We start from the raw sequence: 25,731 nt of genomic DNA, 5'->3' as shown, positions 1-25,731 counted from the left end.
TTACGCACAGCGGCTGGACCTGGGCTGGGCTCAATGCCTACGAAACAAACACACTATAAAATGGTCGCACATCCTTTCTCAGACCATGTCCAAACAGTATACATGGAAACAACAACTACAGTGGCATGACACAGCATTACAGTCCAACCTTTTCCACATGCAGAAAACCAAGGTGCAAAGGTGGTGCTACTATTGGATGGCACTTTATGCAGTCGCAGGTTGGATTCTGCCAGCATCTGTCTGGTTCGTGTGAGAAGGTCTATTGCTTCCTCTGGTGTGGCTACTGAGGTGAGACCATCCTCGTCTGGATTACAGCTCCGCCTTTAGTACGATCAGGCCGATGAAGCTGACTGCCAAGCTGGCAGAGTACCAACACTCACCTGACAGACCACAGGTGGTGAGGATGGGAAAGAAGGTCTCTGCTGAGCTCACGGCGAGCACAGGATCCCCACAGGGCTGCTGCCACGGCCCCAAAGTCTTCTCACTGTACTCGCATGACTGTGCCTCCACCCAGGACAATAATATTATTATCATCGTGGACATTATATACACCCAGCGCTGCAGGAGGAAAGCACAGAGCATCCTCAGGGACAAACACCACCCACCCAGTCCATGCCCTGTTCAAGTGGGTGGGCTCAGGTTACAACCTGAGAGAGGCAATAGACTTTTTCACACGAACCAGACGGATGCTGGCAGAATCCAACCTGCGACTGCATAAAGTTTAACTCCAGTTAAACTTGCCTGCCAGTCTACTTACAGTTTCCTTGCCTTCCTATTTGTTTACTTACACCTTTCTGCTCTCTCCTGGGTTCCCTGAATGCCTGCCTAGCCCGTGAGGCAGCTCACTGCCCTGAGATTCCACCTGCCTGGCCCCCTCCTGGAAAACCACCACTCTTCCAGAACCTGAATCTAGCCGACCTTCAACTCACCGCCTCTGCCAGTTTGTTGAAATAAACGACTCGGATTTCACCTAACCTTCAGTCCAGTGTCTGCTGCTGGGAGAAAGAAGCCTTAGTATCAATAATAATCTATAGATTACACATATCTTGCAAAACGTAATGCTAATAACAAGCTTATGCCAGCTACACATGATTTATAAATGAATCTATTTTGAGAAATATTATTACATTTTGTGTTTTCAACCATAATTACTGACTGACGTGCTGCGAGGTTATTATTACATTAGTTCCCTCTCTGGGTGCATAGATGCAAAGGTGTGACCAGCAAATCAAAGTTCACAAGATCACATAGTTGTTAAGAGGCGGAAAACAGCAACAAGTTGATGCTCGAACATCATTTGGTGGAGTGAAGGTGACTGTGACTACAAAAAACATGGCACTCCAGTCTAAATCAAGTCAGAGTACAATTCAATTTCTCATTCACAATGTAACCAGATAGACAAAGTGTTTGACTGCAGGGAGGAGGCATACACAGAGAGCACTCCAGGGACATCTGCATGCATCTGTCACTTCCACTTTACTAATCATGCTTTTATTTTATGCATCTTACAGTAGTAAATAGAAAGTAAATAGAAAGTATCAAACAAGAGCTACTATATCATTGCACAGGTTAGTAAAGATAAATGTTTTGATGTACCAAATTCATGCAAGTTATTACGGGAAAAGATCAGATGCAGGGATAATAAGATAATATGACACACTCCAGACCAACAGGTGGCAGTAAAGCGCCTAAAAACGGTCTCTCCAGCCGGCGGATGAATACAAGGAAGAAGACTAAGGTTCAGCGGTCAGAGGTGAGAGTTGAATTTGGCGAAAACATGGTTGAACACGGGGATATCCGCGTGGTTCACCGGGGTGGCAGTAAAATAAACTCCAGGGAGCCTGTCATAACCAGTGACTCAAGGTCAGTGTGCGTTTTCAGTCTGATAATGTTTGATATTTGGCGGAAGACATTCTGGCGGTTCTCCGGGTTTTTATTAGCTCGAGAGCTAAAGCCGGTGCTAGCCGTTAGCATTAGCAGCACAAGCTCCCAAATAACAGTTGCTGCTGTTTACGAAGTATTACCAGCTCGTCTCATATGTGAAACACTTTTCAGTAATTTAAATAACACACACACACACACACACACACACACACACACACACACACACACACACACACACACACACTGTACTATTATTTGGCCCGCAAACTGTAAATTGATGTGTAAAAGTAGTTGTTCCTGTCGGTGCAGGTTCCTGCTGTGCGCCTCGGGAGAGTGTGTGAAGGTGTTCAGCACCGACACCGAGGAGTGTATCCACGACCTGCGGGGACACACCGACCTGGTGACAGGTGTGCTGCTCAGACCCTCCAACCACCTGCAGGTACAGCCATTTGTTACCAGGGATGGAAAGAGTCCAGCTCTAACCCACACAGATGCTGTTAAGTTGTCCAGAGGAAGGCTATTTATTACTTGTGTTGAAATCTACTCAAATATAACCACAAAGATGAAGAACTTAAAGACCGCTCACAGTGGTGAATGCATCCTGTGTGCTTCTCTATCAGATTTGTTCAGTCAGGTTGGCCTCTTCAATATAAATACAACTGACTGTGTTGTTATTTTTTTACAATGAATCCTCAGAAAATACATAAAAATTACAATAAAGACAACTTCTCAGAAGTTGGCCTCTTTAAAATGTCTGATCAATAGGCCAAAACCCAAATATATAAAATATACAGTGATATAATACAGAGAAAAGATTATCTGGAACCAGCAAGTGTTCTTTTGCTTGATAGATAACGTATTCTTTGCTTTTTCATCACTAACACATTGTATGGATCCATCTGTGGAGAGAGAGAGAAACTAACTCAGCTTATTATATGTATATGCACAGATTTCACTGCACAATGAACTTCTTGCTTTACCCTCTCGCCTTCAGTGCTGCTTCAGGATTAAAAAAAAAAAAAAATAGAATAAGAAAGGAGATAAATAAACAGTAGCTATAGAGTGTACACACACAAGATTAAAAATATGTTCAAGAAGTAAAACTATATGACTTTAAGTAATAGTGCTATTACTCATTCACCGGGCCAGCAGGGCTGTAATTACCATAAAGATACAATGATTGTTTGTACTTTGCAGATTTCAGCAGCCAGGTTATGTCTCTTAGTTGCTTCACAGGTTACTGAAATGGGACATAGGCAGTTGCTGTTGATATATGGATTTTTTATTGTCACATGTCATGTCCTCTCCTCTGATGATGCATTCCTGTCATGTCGCAGGCCTACTCTTGCTCAGCAGATGGCACTGTCAGACTTTGGGACTACACAGATGGCATCCTCATCAAGGTATGGCTTGATTCTTGTATTGATTCACTCCAGTCTTTACAGTTAGTGTGGCTCATCCCAATTTGTGCTCTGTGTGCTCTCTTCCAGACTCATGTCATCGGATACCCGATTTACTCCATCTATGCATCTGCAAACCATGAAGGAGTCATCTTTATCGTTACTCCCATGCTCAGTGACAAAAGATCTGGTAGGTTTGACATCTTTTCTTCTCAGCGTTCAGGCACCCATTGTCTTTTTTGGACATGTTGGGGATCAATTTTAAGATTGGTGACTTCTGTCGCACCCAAATTCCAAAACCTTAGCTATTAATGCTAAGCTCTTACTTATCCAGCTATATGAGACCAAAAGAGGAGAGCAATCATTATTAATGCTGAAATGATACCAAACAAACTGCAGAATCAGGCCAGTTGGCATGCTAGCTGCCTTTATAAAGCTTTACACCACTTCAAATGAAAAACAGTGGTTGTCGCAGCACAAAAATCTGACAGTAACTCTTTCCTGAACTTGCAACCTTTTTTTTTTTTTTTTAGATCTGCTAAAACCTCCATGTATAAAATGCTAATGTCGTTGTAACAATTTTGAAATCATATAAATAGCAGAAATCAGTTTGTTTGAAATTTGTTGTCCTACTTCCAGTAGGAGTCACCAGTTAAATAACATGTCAAATCATTCTCATTCTTGTGAAGTAGGAACGGGGTAAGAGGTCACTGGGTAAGAATGTATAACAGGCTGATTGTGTATGTGTGTGTGTGTGTGTGTGTGTGCAGAGTTGTTCCAGCTGGTTGCGGTACATCTGCCACAGAGTGGAGATCAGTTGGTGGAGACCCGGGAGCTTTCTGCTGTGCTCAGTGGCGTCAGCGCCAACCCAGCAGCAACCGCCTTCGGCAGAGGGGTACATACATCACCGCCACTGAAATAGTTACATTCCCAAAACTGATGTCACCCACTTAGTTAGTTTGCTGACGTATGAGAAGAATATTGGTTTGAAATCTTGTTGACTTTATCAGACATTTCCGCTGTACAATAAATAGTATAAAAAATAAGATGATGTTGACAGACAGTTATTCAAGAATAGGTTTCAAATACAAGTGCAAGTAACCAAATGTAATCTTCCTCACAGGGGGAGTATATTGTTTCAGCTAAAGGTGTGCAACTGCACGTCTACTTCTTCAAGAAGCAGAAGGCATACAGGTGAGCCATGCTGTGTGATGCTTCAGATACAACATGTTGGGATAGTATCTTATTGAAGATGGAAAATAAGCTCAAGACGATCATTTATCTTAACACACATTTTGTTGCAACTTTTCAAGTAAAACCACAAACTACTCACAGCTTAAGAATACAGATGCCTCAAAAAACTGTTTATTTCTCTATCAAGAATATAGTTGTAATGTGTGACCGAGGCCATGAATTATAAAACCATGATGTTCACAAACTCACATTTGCCAACAAAGCCGTGAGGATGTACAATGCTGTCCTTGTGCTTCTAGGTTTTTCCTAAAAGAAGACAACAAGAAGGGAGGCAAGAACACGTTTATGTGTGTTGCCTGTCACCCAAAAGATGACTGCATCGCCACTGGGCATGAAGATGGCAAGATCCGCTTATGGTGAGTGTGGTAACAACGTGACCCTGAAGCAGCAGACTCACACCCAGTGTTTTGATCCTTTTAAACAATTATTTAGTTTAAGCATCTGCTGCTTACTTGTGTTGCATGACTTTTCCTGACAGCTAGACCAGGGAAAGGAACTTCATATCATTTCATCACCTCCTCCACTCCAAATTTACCTGTCGCACATTTTCCTTAATTATTCCTAATTGTTTTTGTAAAGCACTTTTTGGGAATCAGCAATGTGTTATTATAATGTGTGTTTTCTAATGTAGCTCATTGGGTGAAGTGGAGAAACTTCATTTGTCTTCCATTACTGTTCATCTTTTCAGGAGAAACTTCAGCCACAATAAGGAATACACATACTCCACCCTACACTGGCACCACAGTGCCGTCAGCTCACTGTGCTTCACCCCAGAAGGTAGATGCATGTCATTACCTGTTAATTATGTCTTTTCTATTCTATTCTTCATTTTACTATTTTATTAAATCAACTGGACTTTTTGTCCTGTTTCAAAAATTCATCTTGTGCCAAATTGACCTTCAAGGAAAAAAGCATCCCTGCCCTGTTCGCACCTTTGTATCTGCCTCTCTTTGTTTTACCAGGCACCAACCTGTTGAGTGGAGGCGTGGAGTCGGTGCTCGTCCAGTGGCGATATAACCAGGAGAGTCAGCGGGACTTCCTGCCCCGCCTGGGAGCTGCCATCACACACATCACTGTCTCACCTGATGGAGCACTCTTCTGTACCTCACACAGTGACAACAGTAAGGAGCTGTAACCTGCATTATACACTCAGATGAAACATAATCAGCAAGAAGCTATTGAGAAAATATTGGACTGTGTCTCTAACTTCTGCAGCCATGAAATGTGTATATAGACTTGCTGCTGAGATCTCAGTAAGGATGTGTTACTGATTTCTGTCTCTTCTTGCTTTAGAGATTACGATCATCCAGAGTTGTGTCAAAGTGTCAGCTGTCATTCAGGGCTTGGTCAAAGGTGAGTACACACTGTAGGTTGAAATAGCACATAGGTCAGTCATAAACCTTCACAGTTCTTATAGATTAATCTGCATTGTATAAAAAGGTTTTAGTCACCAATATTTTCAGCTTAACTAACAAACCACATAAGTTGTCAACACTGCAACGTTGTTGGAAAATAACAAATGCCAAGGTGTCAGGTGTAAATGACTAAATTACACTCCGAGGCAACTGCAGTGCTGTGTTCAAAGACATTAAGGAAATCAAAAGGAAATCTGAGGCCTTTTTAACCCTTTATCGGGTAACGGACCATATTTGGTAACTAAAGTGGGAGTTCAAAATGCCGCCCCTTGCCTCCCCATGAGGCAGTAGAACTAAGAGATTTCTCCAAGCCAATCAGCGACAATCAAGCTACATGACAGACCGGCAAGGAACCATTTATGGTAACTTAATTGACCTTGATTTTCACCATAAATTTGAATTTATTTATTTTGAAAAACTCACAAAAGTAAAAAAATAAAAGTCTTGTAATGACCACCAGTAATGGTCAAGGGTTGAAATTTTGAACTTCTAACTATTTCAATGAGTGCCCTATAAAGGGTTAATCAGGTGTAACAATCTGCAAGAGTCACCAAGAAAGCACCGACAAACAATCCAACACCCTTAATGGGTCCAAGGGTCTTCTCGCTGTTCAGATTATGGAGTCAGAAAGAAATGAAAACAGCTTTTTACCTAATTAACAAGTCCTTCATGTCACATTTAACCAGAAATACCTTGTCCTTTATTCCTTTATATCTTATATTTTTACATCATTATCCTGGTAGACAGACGGCATATTTGTCAGTGGGCAAAATAAATATTTCAGTGTCACTCTGCCACGTTACCTCTGTGCATGTCAAGCATGCAATTGATAATTACAATAGATTTTTTTGGTCCTGTTGCAGGAGAAAGTGTCAGGACAGACTTGATGGTAGACCCACGCAGCAAATCCCTGGTGCTGAATGGGAAACCAGGCCACCTGCAATTCTACTCCCTCCAAAGAGACAAACTGCTGTACAATGTAAGCACTCTGAGCTAAAGACAACACACATAAGTCAGACCAAGGAAGTAAGATTGTGGGTCAGTTTTGGAGGCTTTTATTGACAGCACTTGAAATTGAATAAATATAGTTAAGCATACTTGGAGATAACACATTGCAATTACAGACAAAAGACAGAAGGTCCAAACACAAATTTATTCTGATCCACAGGCAAAGTTAACAATACTGTCAACAACACCTTGGTGTGAATAAGCCTGAATAGTTAATTTTGAGATCTATCATTGTCTTTGTTCCCCACAGCTGGACATAGTGCAGCAGGAGTACATTCACGAGTCGGGCCTGGAGCAGTTTGAGGTGGTTAAGGCAGCCTTCAGTGCCTCTGGCAACTGGCTGGCAACTGTGGAAGAAAGAAAACAGAAAGCTGCTGAGCTGGAGCTTAACCTGAAACTGTGGGAATTTGATGAACAAACACAGAGGTACAGATGTTGGAACGACATGTGATATTATTATATGCTGGGTTCAGTCTGTCAGTGACACAGATAAACGGGTCATTTTGGATTATTAAAACAAACTCCACCGTCACATTGTCATGTCTAGTAGCGTACGAGCAATGATTTAGTAACAATAGCTCTTTTTTTAAAAAAAGTTTTGCTTACTGTATCACCTGCAGCTTTGTGCTGAACACGACCATCTCGGCCCCCCACGAGGCCCAGATTACAGCCATGTGCTTTTGCCACACCACCGACAGCCAGACCACCGTGCTGGTCTCCACCAGCAAGGACGGACACTTCAAAGCCTGGCAACTGGCCGGACAGCCCCACACACAGGGTAAGTATTCTAGCTCAGTTCCAGACAGTTAGTTTAACTAAAAGCCACAGTCTGGCTGAGCTGTGCTAAAGTGTGGTGATATTTACTTTGCTCTTTTAACTTTCTGTTATTGTCGGCTTTGACTTTTCTGACTCATGGTTTGCATCTCCAATGCAGGAGCTATGTGCTCCTCACTCACTTAATAGCACAGCTCTGTCTGACTAGTCCTCATTTATTGGATTTGAATACTGAAACTGTAACTGAAGCTGCTTAGAGAACTTCATTAATCTCAGAGGCAATGCTTTGTAGTACTTTGTACAAACACAATTTTGCACATCGGTCAAGATGAAGTGACTTTGTTGGTACCAGCCTCTACCGTTTTGGCTCCACAGCACATCATGTTGAATGTTAGGTTTGAGCCAAATTAGGCTGTATTTCTCACTAATCCCATACTACTGGTGTCTGTCGCTCTCTCTCCTTCCACTTGAATGTGCCGGCAGATGAAGGTCCTTCCTGGTTGTGTGATTTTGTCGGAGCCTACCACGCCCTGGTGCCTGAGTGCTGCTGTTTCTCAGCTGATGGTTCTCTGTTGGCCGTCAGCTTTCAGGAGGTTGTGACCGTGTGGAGCCCGGCCAGCTGGGAGCTCCTGACTACTCTGTCCCAGCCGCCAGGAGCTATCAGGTGAGAGCATAAACATGCACTCACACAGCCACACATTCACAAGGGCTGGGACAATACTTGGCCAGATCCTTTATGTTGCGTTGAAAAATTTCACACAAATCTTTTGGACTACTTCTTGGCCATAACACTCATAATAAGTAAAACAAATAACATGAAATAACATAAAATACATTCAAAACCAGAGTCTTGGTGAACAAGCAACTAGTCTTACAAGATTACTACAAACTGAACAAAAATACAGATCAGGTTCAGGGACATCAAGGCCTTGAACAGGATAACACCTGATAGTACAAGAGCCTCTTTTAAACTAGCATTTCTTAAACAACAAGGCCAATGTTATGTTACTGTCTAAAAATCCAGTGAAAATGCCAAAACCAGCAATGTGTTAGTCTGTCATCTCTCTACTTTCTTACTTCCCCTCCCTGTGTGTGGCTCTCAGCCATTGGCTTCCATGAATGACACGAATGTTCACAAATAGGCATAGGGATCTCCTACGACAACTAGACATTGTAGTTTTTGTCAAATATTCCATAATAGTATATTTGTGGGGGACTACTTTCAGCTGTGGATTAATCTACATTTGCATCTGTCACAAGTATGTTGGGCAGCAGCGGTGTGTGTGTGATTGTGTCAAAATAAACTAGTGTGTGTGTGTGTGTTCAGGGTAATGAAGGAACGCTTCAGCCAGTGCAACAGTGTGTCTCAGTGATCTGTGTGCTCCATGGCACAGAGGAATAAGGCTTACACACACAATACTTGTTGGGGGGGATCTTTTCATAGAACCTGTTGACAATAAGAATTGCATAGAATATTGCCAAATGTATCTTTTTAAACTCGGTGTTGGCGGATACAGAGGTGTTGATTTAGTTTTCATTGTCAGTGTCCATGCAGGTTGATAAAGGGAGGGGACTTGACACACTTGACTCACATTCAGGAAAAAAAAAGTGCATGCAAGGAACAGTGGTCCTTTAGTGAAAGCCCAGTGCACTCCCACAGATTCACTAAGCAACCCAACTTTTTGATAGAGTTTGGCTGTTTGGTATAGAGACTCCTCAGTGGTGGACATCCTTTAAAAAGTTAAATTACCTTTTAGGCATGCTGGCAGAAATCCAGAGTGTTGTTTCTCACAGCAGACAGGCGATGGAACTGCTTGAGGGGGGGAAAAAAGAAATGCTGTCTCTCGGTCAGCTGAAAAGGGGGACAGGCTACAGTTTCGCAACAGTGCTCGAGAAATGTTAGCAGATGTCCCCTCTGCTCAGGAAGGGGGGGCCCTCAGGTCAATGAGGACGCAGAACTACTGTTGCTAGTTTCTGTACCACTTTTCTGAAGTAAGCTCAGAACACTGAGTCAGCCTTCAGCATATTTGCAAGAAAAACAGGAAAGAGCTGCCTTGCAATTCATCTTGAAATAAAGGAGCCAGCCAAGATAAACGTTTTAATGAAAATAAACCTCCTTTAAGGGCATCACAGTTTACATCACTAGAAAAGATCTCGTCAGTGGGTTCAAGCAGACTTTTATTCACTCTACTGATAATGTATAACCAATGGGTTGCCTCTCTCCAAAAACTCAATCAGCAATCCTCAAATGAGCAGACGTTTCCTAAGATGTGGGAGTTGAAAGGGAATTTGTACACAATAAGGCTTACAAGTTGAAGGGGGGGTGGGGGTGGGGGGTGGAAGCCGTTAATGATCAGCTGTTTTGACAGCTGCCCGGTGCCCCTTGCATAACTACCACCTATGGATGTGTAGAGCAGAGCTTGACCTCCACCCTCACCCACTCCAGACTCTTTACATGCAGCTGGAGAAATTAATAACCTTTTGGTTCAGTTGCAGTGGACTCGTGACTGATAACGAAATTCACTTGACAAAAGTAATCTTTATCAAGATTTAATGTGCACAGGAATGCCACAGACTCACTTTAAAGTCTGACAGGCCGGCCATTATTGATTTCATCCACCAGACATAAATTTTCTGGGTGCTGGTGGGCGTTCAGACCCTGCTTCCGTGTTCCCATTCGAAGCCCCTAAAGCGGAAAACTCCTCAAAAGCTAATCCTGTGAAATATGTGTGGTGTAAGGAGCTGGTTGGTTGGGGGGTACACTTGAGATTCTTTACAGTCACAAGAAAACAAAAGGGTCTTTTTTTTTCCCCTCCACCAGAGATCTTTGTTTTGGGCGACTAAGCTGCTCCAAGTATCTGCTGGGAACCACCGCCAACAAACTGCTGTGCTGCTGGAACCTCCTCACCTGCTCATGTAAGGCTGCATCTGTAGTGTACATGGCAAAGATTGCATCGCTGCAATTGAGTTTAGTTTTGCTCATACACATAATTATACTTCACTGTTGCCTCTTTCTCCCCCCCTTCCTCTGTCTCCCGCCCTCCCTAACAGTGGAGTGGAGCACTTCAATGGATGTCACCCTGCTGCTGGCCGACCCTCTCTCTGAGAACATGGTTACCTTCTGCTGTCAGGCTGGATGCACTGACTGTAAGCTTGAACGTTTTAGCATTTGAAAGTTGTCATCACATCTCTAAGGGCACAGAAAAGCATTTTGTGCAAATCAAATTTAAAACTACAGCAACCACTTTTGAACAAGTTAGTAGAAGACAACACAGATCTGACCTGACTGATGCTAGAGGAAATGTTGAGGAACTATATTTTGAGGTTAATGCGCACTCCATCTGCATCATTAATGCTCCGAAAACAAATCCCAATATAACGTGCACAGTTAGCACAGACGTTAGCTCCCAAAATACTGTGAATTTGTTGCTTTTCGAGCCAAAGATTCTTAAAATCTGCATGATCATGTTTGACACAACAACCACCTTGGTTGCCAGTTTATGACTTTAGGAAAGAGAGCTTTGACTACTAAATAAATGGGGGTAAAAAGAAACAACAACCCCCAGAGTACGCTGAAATGGTCTCAACAAAGTGTGACAGAACAAGAGACTTTTTAATGAGACTACAAAGCTGACGGCTCCTCTGGTCGACCGGAACCTTTAACAATGACTTGAAGCTCAGTTGTGTTCCAGATACGGTCAGGAAAGAAGTTCAATTCTAATCTGCTGAATCACTTTATTCAAAGTGAGGATTTAGTTTGAGATTTTCTTTTTATGATGAAGTCATAAGCAGACATTCGTAGCTCCATTCAAATACCTCCAATAGAGGCTTTGAATGAAGAAAGACATTCGGTAGAGCCCTACTTAACAGCTTTACAAATAGTTCTCATTAAGTTATCATTACAAAGGACTGTATAAATACAGTATTATCAGAGTTATAGAATTACTTTTAGCCTCATTGTCAGTGTGCAAAGACTTTAACACTTGCATTTCTTTCTGGCCATCAGTTCCTTAATCAAATTGTAGATATCAGTATTCCCATTTTAATGTGTTTTCCTGTTTTTTTTCGTCTATTTTCAGTGTTTGTGTTTAAGCCTAGCGAGCCTCGGCCACTGTTTTCCCACAAGGCCGTGTGCTCCGGGAAGGTGACACGTGCTGTGTTTGCCCCGAGGGAGGAGATGCTGGAGAGCTGCGAGGAGAGCAGCCAGTGGCTCAACCGCTCCCAGCTGTACTTCCTCACTCAGTACATGGTAAACACCACCACCAGAAAGAAGACATTATGCAGTGTTTAAATGACCTCAAAGATCAGGACGTAAAAGAAGTGTGCAGTGCGCTACATGTGCATATTTATTGTACTTCAAAACCAAAAGTCATAGTGAGCAGGATGCAATAAAAAAGGACTTGGCTCCATCATTTTCTTTTTGCACGGTCTGTGTGTTGGTGTTGTCTTCATGCTGTTGGCTGATGCGGTCTCTCCTCTGCAGGACCTCATGACGTTCACCACCAAGGCGGAGGAGGACAGACTGATGGCGTCCAGCAAACAGGTACAGCACCAGCTGAAAGGCTTTCACACATCTTTGGCCTTTGTGCTACTCAGAAGCTCAGGATGTTGCAACAGAGCATGTTTAGAGCAGGGTTTTTTTTTTTCTGAATTCAGATATCACATATCAGCTTTGGTCAGCTTAAAGCTGATATCTGATAGCCAACAGTTCCTCGTGCTTGCCAGTCAGAACATAGGCTAATACAAAACTAATACAGTGTAAACTGTGAACTAGGCCAGTATTACTCATGGTTTCCTCTAGAGGGAACACGGGGTGATAGTGAAGAGCCAGCTCATTCTGCTTGGCTGAAGTTCCATGACCTGGCAAGACTGAATCTGTCCAATAAAGGAGCCATCTGTTGATCTGAGTAGCTTTTGTTTTCAAGTCCCTGATTTTTAATTGGGGAGAGCAAAGTATCCAAATAAACCCCCTCTGTTTGTCTCATCTTTACAGTCTGTCTCCACTCTCGCTCAAATAAAAACATCAGTGTGCAGAAGATCGACCTCAGTTTTTTTTTTTTTTTTTTTTTCATTTTTGTTATTGTCAGACATTTCCTGTTTTTGCTAACATTATGCTTTTGTCCTCCCTTCAAGCTTGTGATCGACGACAGCGTGGCAATGACACCGTTCTACCTGTTGCTGGGGAAACACCGGCAACAGGAACATGGAGACACACTTAGCGGCCCGTCTGCTGAGAGGACACCTCTGCCGCAGGGCTCTGTAGCTATCAGAGAGGTCGGTAGTTCGGCCCTGCATTGGTCATGCCCACTTTGTGCTTTATATTAGAAATAAATAATTTCATGTGTATCATTTTTTTGGCTTTGACGTGTCACTTTGCTGTGCATTAAACCTCTTGTTTTTCCTGACAGCTTCTGCAGACTCCGGCCCACGTCTTGCCCTCTACCTCCTTCCTCTGCTCAATGTTTGTGCAGTCTCTGCTCATCTCTGTTAAAGATACCAGGTCAGTAGTCCGATGGGTGTCCCAATACTTGCCCTTAGATAATCGGCTAATAAAAGCTGAAGAACCACTGCAGTCATAGTCGTTATGTGTGCCCCTTTTAATATGTTAGTATTGATTGGGGGGGCTTCCTCTCTGTGCATCTGATGTCAGCATGAGTTGACAAAAAGCGCTACTGCAATTCAGGCTTCACCTTCACATTATGGCTAGAACAGTACACGTGAGGGAAGATGGGGAACATTTTGTCTTGGAAATATGCAAGGTCACGTTGTTTTTTTTTGTTTTTGTCTTGTCATCTTTTTGCCTCAGGGAGGAAAACAAACACACAGAGGAGGAAATGGAGAGTGAGAAAGAGGAAGAGGATTCAGAAGAGGAAATGGAATCTAGTGCCACAAGACAAGAGCAGAAGTCACTGGGAAGCCAAACCGCAGAGTCTGATGTCCCTGCCCTGACAAAATCTCAGGCCAGGGAGCTGAGGAGGTTGAAGAAACTGGACCACAGCTGGCTCACAGGCCTTCTGACTCCTTGAACATGACCGTGTACAAAGACAGACACTCACACAGATACAGCGCCTGCAGAACGTTTTCACCACATCAATGGACTTTCTGTTTTACACCTTTTACATCAGTGGATCTCTTACAGAAAGAAAAAAAGAACAACGTCAAAGTGTGCAAATCAACTAATCTCTATGTGAACACCAAACACAAAATGCTTGGCATAAGTCTCCACCCTTTTGCCAGCATCTACAGCCCTGAGTCAATGTGGAGAAGTTTGCATCAGTGACTTCGCTGAGGTCTGGATTCTGACTCGAGCGCTCCAGATTATTAACATCATTGTTTCTAAGACATTGCAGGTCAGCTTTGGCTGAATGTTTGTGGCTGTTGTCCTGTTGGAAAAGAAATCTTTTTCCCCCGAGTCTAGACCTCTGGCAGACTGCAGCAGGTCTTCTTCCAGGATTTCTCTGTTTTGCAGCAGGTCAGGGACCTCTTTCTCCAAACTTGCAACATCCAAACTGCAGTGGGGTCTCCTGCAGCCTCTTTTCCTCCCGGTCCCTGCTGCAGAGAAGCATCCTAACGGTGCTCGGCAGGATGGAGCCACTGCCAAAAGGCAGCAGGGTATGATGAGTTTAGTGTGATGATGGATTCAAACAACTTGATTTCATTTCAGCCTCCCACTTGCTGCTGCTGCTGCTGCTAATCACAAACAGAGGGTGTCGTGTTTGTGGATTAACAGAATTTCAGCATCACAGCCGCTCTATATCTAATAAATTATGATTGGTCTTCTTGTACTTCTAAATGTTATTTGCAACCTTCTTACCCGTACTTTTTAACTTGTCACAGAGTTGATGCAATTCAGTGTCTTCATCAGTGGATTTTTGTCTGCCATAGTTGTTGATGTGTAGCCTGAGTCTCTTTTTTTAATTGGATTGGTCAGATTTCTTTCTGTGCTACCTGCTCGGATCAATACAATGGCCATTAATGCAGTCTTAATCACAGCACATGTATATACTAAAGATCAGCCCCATGTCTTCATCATCATTTGACTTCCTACAACATAAAACAACTGTCTGATTTTAGCATGTTATAGTATGAAATACCTTTACAATCAGTTTGGAGAGACTTTTTTTTTTTTTTGTTTTACTTGGACATTGGAGGATGAGCGTTTAAGAAAAAAAAGTTCATCATATCCACTGTGCTCGTGATTCAGTGATAAAACATGAAGAGCACCAAGGGTGGGGTGAAAACTTTCTGTAGACACTGTGTACATGCACATACATGAGCAGTTACACCTTTTTCTATATTTTGACATTGAATAAAAAGATGTAAGCCTTTCCTAAAGCTGTCAGCCTTGATGATCTTGCCTCGTTCTTGACTTTGTTAGACATCGCTGTGTCTTCCAGAGTTTTTGCCACTGTCAGAAGGTTCTATACACTGTGAAGATGATTTCTCACATCGTTGTATAAGCAGGTGAACCATGACACTCACCTAGTCGGAGTGTTGCTTTCAAAAAGATTAGGATTGAGAAATGAGGGTAAATGAGTGGACAAATTTGTCATTAAATGCCAAACATTTTATCTGGAAATGCCACCTGGGATATTTCCTATAAGCCTCCGGTTGGTTCTTGGAAATCTTCAACATCAACATTGTTTGTGTGACCTTGAAAAATCACATTATTGGTGCTGTAAAGTCAGGCCGGACTCAGCAGACTCTTGAGTAACAAATTCCAAGTCCTGAGTAAGCTCTCTCAGAAAGAGGTCACGTTTGTTCCTAGGGTTGGATAAGAATGTTCACTTTGATCTCAGCATTTTTCAGTTCCCTTCTCTATCAGGTGCTCCAGTCTGAGGCCTCCCACCGCAGAAGACGGATCCTCTGTGTCCGTCCGTTACTGGCGGCTTTCACAGACCTCGAGGCCATTCTGTAGCTTTGGGTATCAAACTGGGTCGCACCATATATTCTTATCGGGTACAAAATTGCTTATCTGTCGCTTTTAATAACTTGATATGAGCTGGGATTGTAAACCAGATTCAGTGAATTGAAAAACACAACAAGCCTTATCTGAATCCTTATGGTAAATTTTACTTTGTCTGACATTAGGTAGTAAAAAATCTATTATAATTCACTATCTGGTTCAAAACCTGAATGTTTGTGATCATTCCTTCTTTGTCCACTGCCTTTGCATTCACCCTTAAGCAAGGCATCACCACCGAGCAACAGATGATCCTTCACTGAAAAGTACATATACTGTGTTTTCTATAATATATTCAAAAGTAAGACTGTGTCTGAGCCTCTGCACTGATTGTTAGCTTAGCATGAAGATGGGGGAAATGTCTTTAGCCTGGTGGCCTTATGGCTAAGGACACATACTCACAACATCTTCACTTTGTGTCCAAACCTTAGCTACATGTCATCCTCCTCTCTCTGCCCGTGTTTCCCAGTGTAGAACTGTACCTCAAATAACAGACTTGTGAAATTGAGCAGCCGGACGTTTCCTATCAGCAGTGCTATCAGTTCAATATTTTTTCCGATATCACCTTTGACTTTACATTTAAAAGCTTTTCCTGGAAGCTCTGGCTTCAACAAAACAAGCGAACACGAGAGCTCGACAGGAGACTGACCAAACGTGGACCGGTGTTTGTTAGTGAACGTGTGGACGCTCACTATTTTCAAAGAAAAACTCGAGATCTTTCACATAAAGAGGAAGATATCTCAGCTGTGGGCACTTATCTCGAGTCCCAGTTTCTCTCTGTAGACATTGGACTTTGGCTACAGTCAGCAGCCTTTTCCATCTAAACCACAGCTTTTTTTAAGGTGTTGCTCCTCACGTTGAACCTCCTGCCATAAACGGTTATATGACAAATCTTGCTGTCATAAAAAGCAAATGCAGCACAAACAGTGAGGCCATTTCACTACTTACTGCAGAGAGCATTCAAAAAATTGGGATCCAAATCATTAAAAACAAGAGGATATGCAAATAAAACAAGTAAAATTACATTTTTGTGCTTCTGAATTGCTTACATTTCTGATGGACAGATCCCAATTTGTAATATTTAAAGTGCAAAGTTGTTTTTCTTATTTTATGTCGTGGACTATAGTACCAGAAATCATCGATCCTTGGGCTAAAATTGATAGTTTGTTCGTGCCTTGACCTTTTTTCTGACTGTCTGAGGCTGCAACAGACCATTTGTCAAGCAATAAACTGCCCAAAGAAGCTCAAAAAGATACCATTGTATTCAGTAGTTCTTACTGACTACCAGTGCATTGGTATTTGGTCTTGTGTAATCCTCTTTAAGTGGTGCCGGCTCTTGAGAGGACCGACACAAAATGCTCGTGGTTTAATTGAGTGCATATCAGTATTAAAAGGTAGAAGCACATTGAATATTAGAGTGTAAAATGACCATAAAATACTGAGTCAGCGTCCGCTAACAAGTTCCAGGCTGAGCCCTTCCTCAACAACCAGGCCGTTCTTTGTTCTTTCAGCAGGTCCAGGTGATCCAGCTCAGCTTAAAGTCGGCCAGTTTAACACCGGCTGCCAGAAAGGAGCGGATTCTGGGGAGGAAATTAGCAGCTAACTCTGCTGAGGTATGTGACCTCACACGGCAGCAGCTAAGCCAAAGACTGAGACCAAGAAACTCTGCAAGCATAACACACACACACACACACACACTAAAGACTAAAGAGAGGGTTTTCTTTATTTAAGAGACCTCATGCAACAGAAGCAGTACCAACATCCTCATATTCAGTGGAGTGTGATTATTACATACAAATGAATGATTTCTTCATGATTGAATGCTTCTATCTATTGAACTACAATAACACTGATATATATATATATATAAATATATATATATATATATATACTATATACAGAGAAATATATTGTCAGATTAAAGCAGTATGATACAGATGCGTTCAAATGAAATGCAGTAATTGCTTTGTACACAAATTTCAAAAATCTTTCAGAAACCTCAATTTGACACAAAATGTGAACACTAGGTATATAAAAACACGTAGAAAAAAAGTCAACATTTCCAAACAGTATAGACAATATTTTCTTCTTTTTTTTTTTTTGCTTTATCCAATTGTATATTTAAGTAAGTTCAACCGATAGCTACTGTTATCAACATTAAAAATAAAAGGTTATGGCCATGTGTGATATTCCTGAATCAGCAGATCAGCCGTTGTAAGAGCCGGTTTTGTTCTCATGCGTCCGGACTGAGTTTGAGGTTACATTAAACTCGGGTGGAACATGAAAACTGAGCACCATTCCCTGTGAGTCTGCACCTCATGGCGCACCTGCAGACATCCTGACCCGCCGCCACATCCTCCACCAGGTTTTCACGGATATGTGCCGCTAAAAAATGGCCTTGTGTTCTCCTGCATCTGGTGTGGCTACCTCTGTTTCCAACCTAAATATCTCTCCCCTCCATTACCAAAATCCTGACTAGACTGGCTAGAGTTTTCATGGGTGGGGTGCGGCGAATAACCGCTCTGATGTTGCCACATGTGTGCGTTTTAAGAGCCGTCAAGGCCAATTAGCAATACGGCGTCAGAATTCAGCGAAGGCCAGAGGTGGAAAGGAAGTGGTTACAGCTACATTAGTTACTTTATTCTGGAGAGAGTGTTGGCAGTCTGAAGTGGCTGCTGACTAAGCGTTTTGAGGAAACAGGAGCATCTGGGGGTGAATTCGGTGTGTGTGTTATAATATGTGCCTTTTTTGACCACAATCCCCCCACAGCACCTGGACAGAGACGGACGCTATGAGTTACTGAAATAAGACTGAGCAGGGTTGTTTTGGGAGGGAATTCAGGACTTCAGCCTTGTGCAAAAGTATTGATCAAATGCCTGATGCCAGACGTCAATCACTTTAAAGTGCCTGTGTAACAACAATCATGATTGAAAAATTACTCAAGAGAACATAAAAATCAGAAGGTGACAAAATAACACTATTGATGTAAACTACCATAGAAACAAAATTTACGACAATCTTCAGAGTGGGTTAGAAATCTTCTGACATCCTGGCGGAGTATGAAAGCGTTAGTGAACCTACACAGCTACTGTCACCTGGTGTAAAAATATATATTTGGAATGCTTCAGACAGATGACTGCTTTCCCTCACTTCCTTTTATGCCACATACGGACTTTGACTTTGGTAACCGAGAGGGCTGTTGGCAAAGGGTGCATAGGATTTCTCATGTTTGTCTTATGGCACGACTGTGAGCACAATACTGATGATAGTTACTATAAAAACCACCGTCTGCATTTCCTGAATAAATACAGTTAATTGCTTAACCCTTATAACCACGTATTAAAGAGACTAGATCCCAGTTTTGTGTTTGGTTAAATAAAATGTAAAAATAAATCTTCCCGCCCTCTGGGGGACATCCACAGCCTGCTCATCGTCTACGTTAGCTGAGGAGGAGGCTAGAACAGCGAGCAGACACAGCTACAGCACCAGCGAAGTCATCGAGAGGCAAGTGTCAGAAAATGGGGGGGGGGGGCCTTCCGTCTTTTGGGACGGTCATCCCCCCTCGATCTGAGCCTCAGTGCCTGCTTCCCTGCAAGGTGTCTCCCTCATTTTGCCTTTGAGTTAGCTGAAGCACCTTTGAAAACCTTTACAGCTAGATCCAGGCCGTTAGGAGGAGAAGGTTTTACAGTCCCCTGATTTGTTTAGAAGGATCCACTTTGGGATCCAAGCCTGGACGTGATCCTTGTTTGACAGTGCATGGATGTATCAAAGAGCACGGACCCATAGATGAGAGGCTGCAGCTCATCTGACTCCCAGACTGGAATAGTTAGTGCCTTATCTAAAGGTTGACTGTGGGTTAGTTTCCTATGACTGTAAGCCTTCTACTTGCCTCCTTCTGCTTATCATTAATGGCTGCAGTACGTTTCTCTAGTTTACGTCAGCATTCTGCCAGCTACAAGCAATGATGTTAGGTAGATAAATAAGATGCAGGGTTGGGGTAAGGCTTTAGAAATATGTCCCCAGGACAAAGTCTCTTTAAGTGGGTTAGACTGTGGTAGGAAGTGAGGGGCTGTCTACCGTCTCCACCTTCTGCTCCGGTGAGCAGCACAGGAAGAGGCGGCTGCCCAGGCTCTTGAAGGCAAATCCAAAGTACATGATGTGGCCCATGGCCACGAAGGAGACAGAGATGATGACCAGCAGGCCGAAGGCCTCCGGGTTCGGAGCCAGAATCACCATGATGAAGTGCAGCAGGTCTAAGAGGTAATTCATGGAGTTCTGGACGCCGTTGATCACACCTCGCTCCGACTCGATCACATTCTCTTGGATGAGCTGGGTCACTGTCAGGTCAAAAGACCACAGGCCTGCGAGAAGGAGATCAACAGTCAGTTCTAATGACATTTTACAGCCACAGTAAATGACTTCAGAGGACAACAGTAGCTGTAGGAAATTTAATCAATGTTGGAATCAAAGGTTGCAAATATTGCTCTGACAGACCATCTACAGAGGTCTTATGTGAAATTCTCGTGACTCATGAAAGACTTCAACCTGTGGACCTGCTTAAGGCACCTTTAGGAAGTCATAATATAGGAAACAGCCTTTTATAATCCTATGAGGGGAAGTGGACATGCCAAGAAAACAAGGACACTCTAATTTCCTTTCATATAACACTAACAAACCAACTTAGACTATGGACTATTTACTTCAGTGGCAATCACTGATCATGTGCACTTTGGAACTTCTATTATGCTCCAGAACAAAATAATATTAAGTACAATATGATGGCATTTAGATAACCAGTCCTCACAGGGAAATACTTTACTCACCAACTCTAGCAGCTATGACGCCAGCAAACAGCAGACTAACAGACATGTAGGACTGCAGAGGTGGCAGCTCTTCAGCTGGTGCAGCAGTGGTGGCGTTTCCACCGGTGAGAATGCTGGTGAGGCTGTGGTCGGCCTCGGGCAGCGTGTTCTCTCCAATCAGGTGGGTGTAAAGGTCCTGGAAGGGCGACACGCTGAGGTCGAAGGGGCTCCCGGGAGCAAAGACTGAGACAACGCACAGCATGAGGCAGGACAGCTGGGCTACGCCCGAAATAAAGCCTGTGCGGATCAGGCCGCACTTCTTGCGAACCCAGGTGAAGGCGACGGTGCCACAGATGCCCGACACGGCCGACGCCCCCATCAGCAGGCTGAGCACCGAGCCGTTGAGGCCCTGCGTGTAGGCGTAGCCTGTGGTGATGCAGTCGAAGCCCAGCACAGTCATGTAGAGGAAGGCAAGGGACATGCCGGCGAAGAAAATGTTCTGGTTGTAGTAGGACATCCAGCCGGCCTTCAAAGTGCGCAGGGGTTCGGACACCTGGTAGCAGCAGCCATGCTGCTTGGGAGGGTCGGGCTTGGCCACAACTGAGGTTTCATTCATCAGCGGCTGGGACGACTCCTCAGGACTCTGGCCGTTCTCCGAGTCTGTGGAAGAGCAGAAGGATGGAGAGATTGGGTTATATTCTGGACCACCATGCAGACCAAAACTTTCCAAACTCCTCCAATGAATGAAGTGTTTATTACCAAAGTTAAATATCAGGATTTTGGTTTTTGAACTCTCAGCTGGTACAAAGCAAACACAAGTTTTCTACTGCAGCTACCTCTCGGGGGGCTGAGCTGTTTGAGCTCCTGCTGCTGCTCCTTCTCCTTCTGGCCGGCTTTCACAGCCAACGCCGGCGTCTTCTGGTAGACCTTCCACAGCAGCGTGTACTCCAGACACATGGAGCACAGGTTCCAGCCAGAGATGAAGCCGCAGCCAATGAAGTGGGAGCCAAAGGCCATTATCTGACCCACCAGCATGGGAGCCAGGATGTTGGTCAGCTGGTCGATAATCCGCACTGTGGCATTCATATCTGTTTCATACAAGAGTGGGAAGGGGTGTAAGTCAATAGTAACACCTGATGCTTCACACCTACATAAATACAATCAAATGTGATGAAACAGTGGCCTATAGTATCAGATTTGACACTGATATTATAGCTGGTTTTAATAAAGAGATGGTTCTAGCACAGCAGAATGATGAAGGTCATTAGGTTCATAAGTTCCCTGAGTTTTTTAATAGCTCATAACAATCAGGAAAAACTGAAGGGACATAAAAGATGGAAGTGAGAGTGAGTCAGCATCCGGGGTTCAAAGTCCGCCCCGCTGAAGAGATCTGATAGCGGGTCACACGAGGCTTACACTCGATGGTGATAAGCCAGCAGCGGGTAACAAACACTGACCTGCCAACGTGCTGCTGTCCTGACCTGCCACAACCACCACCCAGTCCCTCTGGATGGTGATGGATGTAGCTGTGCTGGCTAGGTTGGCGATATTGGCGACGGTGATCACCATAACGTAGCAGGCGGTCTGAAATACAAAATGAGGATATTTTTTATATTTGTGTCATTGTTGAATTTGATCAATATCCATTGTGTGTCCTTAATGGAAAAGGCTGCTCTATATGTTCCTACTGTCAACAAATTCAGTGTAAAGAATATGGCCAAGAATTCATTTATATTGTCAGTAATATAGATTATTCCTCTATTTCTGTCCAGTGGGTCACATTGTTACAGCAGCTGACATGTTTCTTCATTACCATGAACACACGTGGAGTTTGTTTTGACTCGTACAAACACACCGTCCAGTCGCCAGAAATACTCCCTCGAGCTGAGGGTCCTGACCTTTTCGGCTTGTGACCCCGTAAAATTGAGGAATATCGATTTCTGACCCTCCGTCACAGTTTCAGTGTCGACATGAATTAGAAGCACAAATGCATAGTTCTTTATAATCCCTTTAATCATTTTGGGCTTGGTCAGCACTGAAGTAGAGCAAATGTGTATGAGTCCGCAGCTAAAAATAGTCCCCAACAAACACTGTTTACTCCCGTTTGAGTAATGTTTACTCTAGGTGGGGAACTAATGAAGTATTTTAGAGATGGACTAACAAATAAAATACCAATCTTATCATTCAGATCTCGCTATATCAGACTTATAGTAGTTTTCATCACTATTTGGTAAGAACGCCTCCAATTTGAGTTATTTTTATGAGATTTTAGTCATTTTTATCAAGTAATTTTATGGATTGAACCCCTCTCATCATCAAAAATCCTACTGTAAAATGAGACTTGGATCCTGAATAGCTCGGATTTGAAGTGCTTCAACAGGCCAGACCACATTTCTCTCTCTCTCTCTCTCTCTCTCTCCCTCTCTCTCCATCATGTGACGGGCCTTGAAGAACCTGCTGACTACACAGCCTTCAACCAGACACTCAATCTCCTGTGCCACAGACCTCTCTCCACCTCCGCACACTCCCGACTCCAGCCTTTCCTCTAAACACTCTCACATGCCGAAAGCCCCCCCCCCCACCCGAAGGCGTCCTACAAATGCAGAGGGCAACCCTGGAGACGCCCCCCCCCCTCCCCGTGACAGAAAGGCTTTTGTGTATTTCAACCTGACACCCTGACCAGTCAAGCAGGATCAGCTCCGCATCTCCGTGGACAGGGAGCTCATGTGCAGCCACATAGCTCAACAAGTGTAAACAAGCCCCTTGCAAAACACGGAGAAATTTTCTTTCCCTACAAACACACTTGAGGATATGTGTGCGTGTCTAATCACCTCTCATGCTCTGTTTCCTCATGATAAGAAACCGTTTATGAACGTGGCACAGCAAAAAAAAAAAAAAGACCAGCTGTTTGATACGTCAGTCTTGTAAAACTAAAATTTAAATAACGATTAACCTACTGTGTCCATTTAAAATCAGCAGAACAAATGGTCAAGGATCTAAACTCCTTTCACTCAGCGGTGAAGTGGTCATAAATCGTGTTGACGCACGAGTCCGTATCTGTAACAGTAAGCAAGTTCCAATCCCGGGGTCAGGAGTGCTGTGCTTGAGGAAAAGAGGTGAAAAGGCTTTCGCACGAAAAGCACCATGAGATCACGTTGAAACAGCGTGTGTGTAAGAGACAGCACAGGTCGGATCTTACCAGAATCCATCCATTGTAAAGCTCCACAAGCTGTTCTTTGAACTGGAAAACAACCATCAGGAGGATCCCACACACGATGACGCAACTGTTCTGGACGAGCAGCGAAGTCTGGGCCACTGTGGAAACACCCCGAAGAACATTAGGGACAGAAATTTGATTAAAGACAACAGATTTCTTGTCTGATAAACTAGTTCATTAGAGTGCTTTAACAAGATGGTTGGACACATTCCACGCTCCCTGGTCTAATCTAATAGTGTCTTTGCCAAATTCCTCTGGATAAACATTCCACGATTTGTGCATTTAACCGTGAAAACAAGGGAGGAAAACAGCACATGTGCACACTGTACGCTCCACATCTAACTTCACGACAAAATCTACAAATTTTAGGGCATTTTGTTCATCAAATCCTTAAAGAGCAACTACACTCGGCTTTTGATTTGTGCTGCCTCACCTCTGAGCCTGGGGTTTCTGTCCACCCAGTCCCCGATGATGGCCCCCAGCAGCAGCACGGAGCCGGCCACCACCAGCCCGTACACGGCCGTGAGCAGCAGGCTGTTCCCGTACAGCTCCACCAGGAAGACAGCCACGGCGAAGTTCCACATCCGGTCACCCTGGGAATTCAAATTCGGATCATTTACAGCCTCGTTTGATTCAAACAGTCCACAGGGGAGGGCCGGGGGGCGAAATGTGATTTGGGTGCCGCATAAATAATAGAAGCCTTCTCTGCTTTCGTGGGCTCAGACTACCTCTTCAGTTTAATCTACCCTTTTGGCATGGGAGCTGTTTGTGAAGACCAGTATTGTGTGGTGAGCTACACAGGGGGGTCATTTAGCATTGTAATGACAGTCACACCAACACATAGTGTGACAATAACACACCAATGCTGTGTTACACTGACTTTGACACTGAAAGAGCCACACACACATGTAGCCTGTCATCATGGCGAGCACACACACACACACACACACACACACACACACTGTCATTTAAACAGACAAGAGGATGCTCACTTGGTGCTGGTGTCAGTGTGGTGCTGTCTCTTACCCATGTCGACAGAGCATGGCCCATGTAAATCAGGAATTTAGCCGAGCTGAAGAAGTCTCGGACGGATTCTGTGAAGAAAAAAAAAAAAACGAGAACAGTTTAAATTCATGACCCAGCCGGTGGTCCTCATCCATCTTTCTCCTCGACACATTCAGCCGTTTAGCCAATGAAAGATAACCTACCGCAGCACGTCTTCTTACGTCCAGAGTTATCCATTTTAAAGGCTGTCCGAAATGTCACAAATGCTTGTCTTTTTTTTTTGGTTATTTTTTGTTGTATTTTGCACTGCGCTGTCTTCTCTGTTGTGGTATAAAGACCCGGGCTAACGCGGCATCTTTACTGTCGACAGCGACACAAAAACAAAAATAAAGAGACACGGCGTTTCTCCCCCTTTTCGCCTTTCCAAACTTAGCTATCACTGTAGCTGAAGTTGGAAAGAAATAGTTGTATGGGCTAAACGGCCGGTTGGTGTGAAAAGCGAGAAGCTGGGAGCTGTGTCGCTGCTCCGGTGGACGGTGCTCCTGCTCCTGCTCCGCTCTGCTCCGCTGTGTTTACGTCCCGCCTGGAATATACCCACGCTGTCACGTGACCTGCCGTATTGACACAGTGCTGAAAACAAACGGGGTCCTCCTACCTGCACGGACAAAAACAGCTGGACCGTGCGTGTGTGTGTGTGTGTGTGTGTGTGTGTGTCATTGTCTGTCACTGGTGTGCATGTCTTTTACAGAAAGGGTGAGCGACGATTCGGCCTCATCAGCACCCGATCAAAGATGTCTAAATCCTCATTCACAGCGGATGAACACATCTCTGGCCCGCTCACATTTGAAATCAGTCAGCTGCTGTCAGGCTCTGTGTGTGTGTGTGTGTGTGTGTGTGTGTGTGTGTGTGTCTGATTACACACTGCAGTGGTTGCTCCCATCTTCGGTGAAAGAAGCAATTCCACAATGTAAAAATATCCCATTACAAGTCCTGCTAAAATCACATGTGT

General features: G+C 43.7%; 3 protein-coding genes across 3 annotated transcripts in view; 2 read left to right on the top strand and 1 right to left on the bottom strand.

The window, feature by feature from the left end:
* glsb (glutaminase b) overlaps positions 1–25,731 on the top strand; it is a 161,164-nt gene that overhangs the window by 84,496 nt on the left and 50,937 nt on the right. The window lies entirely within an intron of this gene.
* wdr75 (WD repeat domain 75) lies at positions 1,772–15,070 on the top strand. The gene is made up of 21 exons (XM_070837851.1): positions 1,772–1,863; positions 2,194–2,323; positions 3,222–3,287; positions 3,375–3,474; positions 4,055–4,179; positions 4,408–4,478; positions 4,778–4,894; positions 5,227–5,315; positions 5,501–5,659; positions 5,832–5,891; positions 6,817–6,932; positions 7,212–7,387; positions 7,582–7,739; positions 8,219–8,399; positions 10,557–10,651; positions 10,787–10,882; positions 11,815–11,984; positions 12,219–12,278; positions 12,869–13,009; positions 13,144–13,235; positions 13,542–15,070. Exons 1-21 carry the CDS (start codon positions 1,778–1,780, stop codon positions 13,759–13,761), a joined length of 2,508 nt encoding a protein of 835 aa, XP_070693952.1. The 5' UTR covers positions 1,772–1,777; the 3' UTR covers positions 13,762–15,070.
* slc40a1 (solute carrier family 40 member 1) lies at positions 17,404–25,033 on the bottom strand. Its single transcript, XM_070838015.1, has 8 exons — positions 24,926–25,033; positions 24,744–24,811; positions 24,151–24,310; positions 23,700–23,815; positions 21,958–22,084; positions 21,337–21,588; positions 20,522–21,160; positions 17,404–20,059 (listed from the first exon to the last, which is right to left on the bottom strand). Exons 1-8 carry the CDS (start codon positions 24,957–24,959, stop codon positions 19,743–19,745), a joined length of 1,713 nt encoding a protein of 570 aa, XP_070694116.1. The 5' UTR covers positions 24,960–25,033; the 3' UTR covers positions 17,404–19,742.

The sequence above is a fragment of the Pempheris klunzingeri genome, chromosome 10 (assembly GCF_042242105.1).
Source record: "Pempheris klunzingeri isolate RE-2024b chromosome 10, fPemKlu1.hap1, whole genome shotgun sequence".
NCBI classification, from domain to species: Eukaryota; Metazoa; Chordata; class Actinopteri; order Acropomatiformes; family Pempheridae; genus Pempheris; species Pempheris klunzingeri.
Note: the sequence above shows the minus strand (reverse complement) of the source record. Positions and strands in the feature narration are given on the sequence as shown.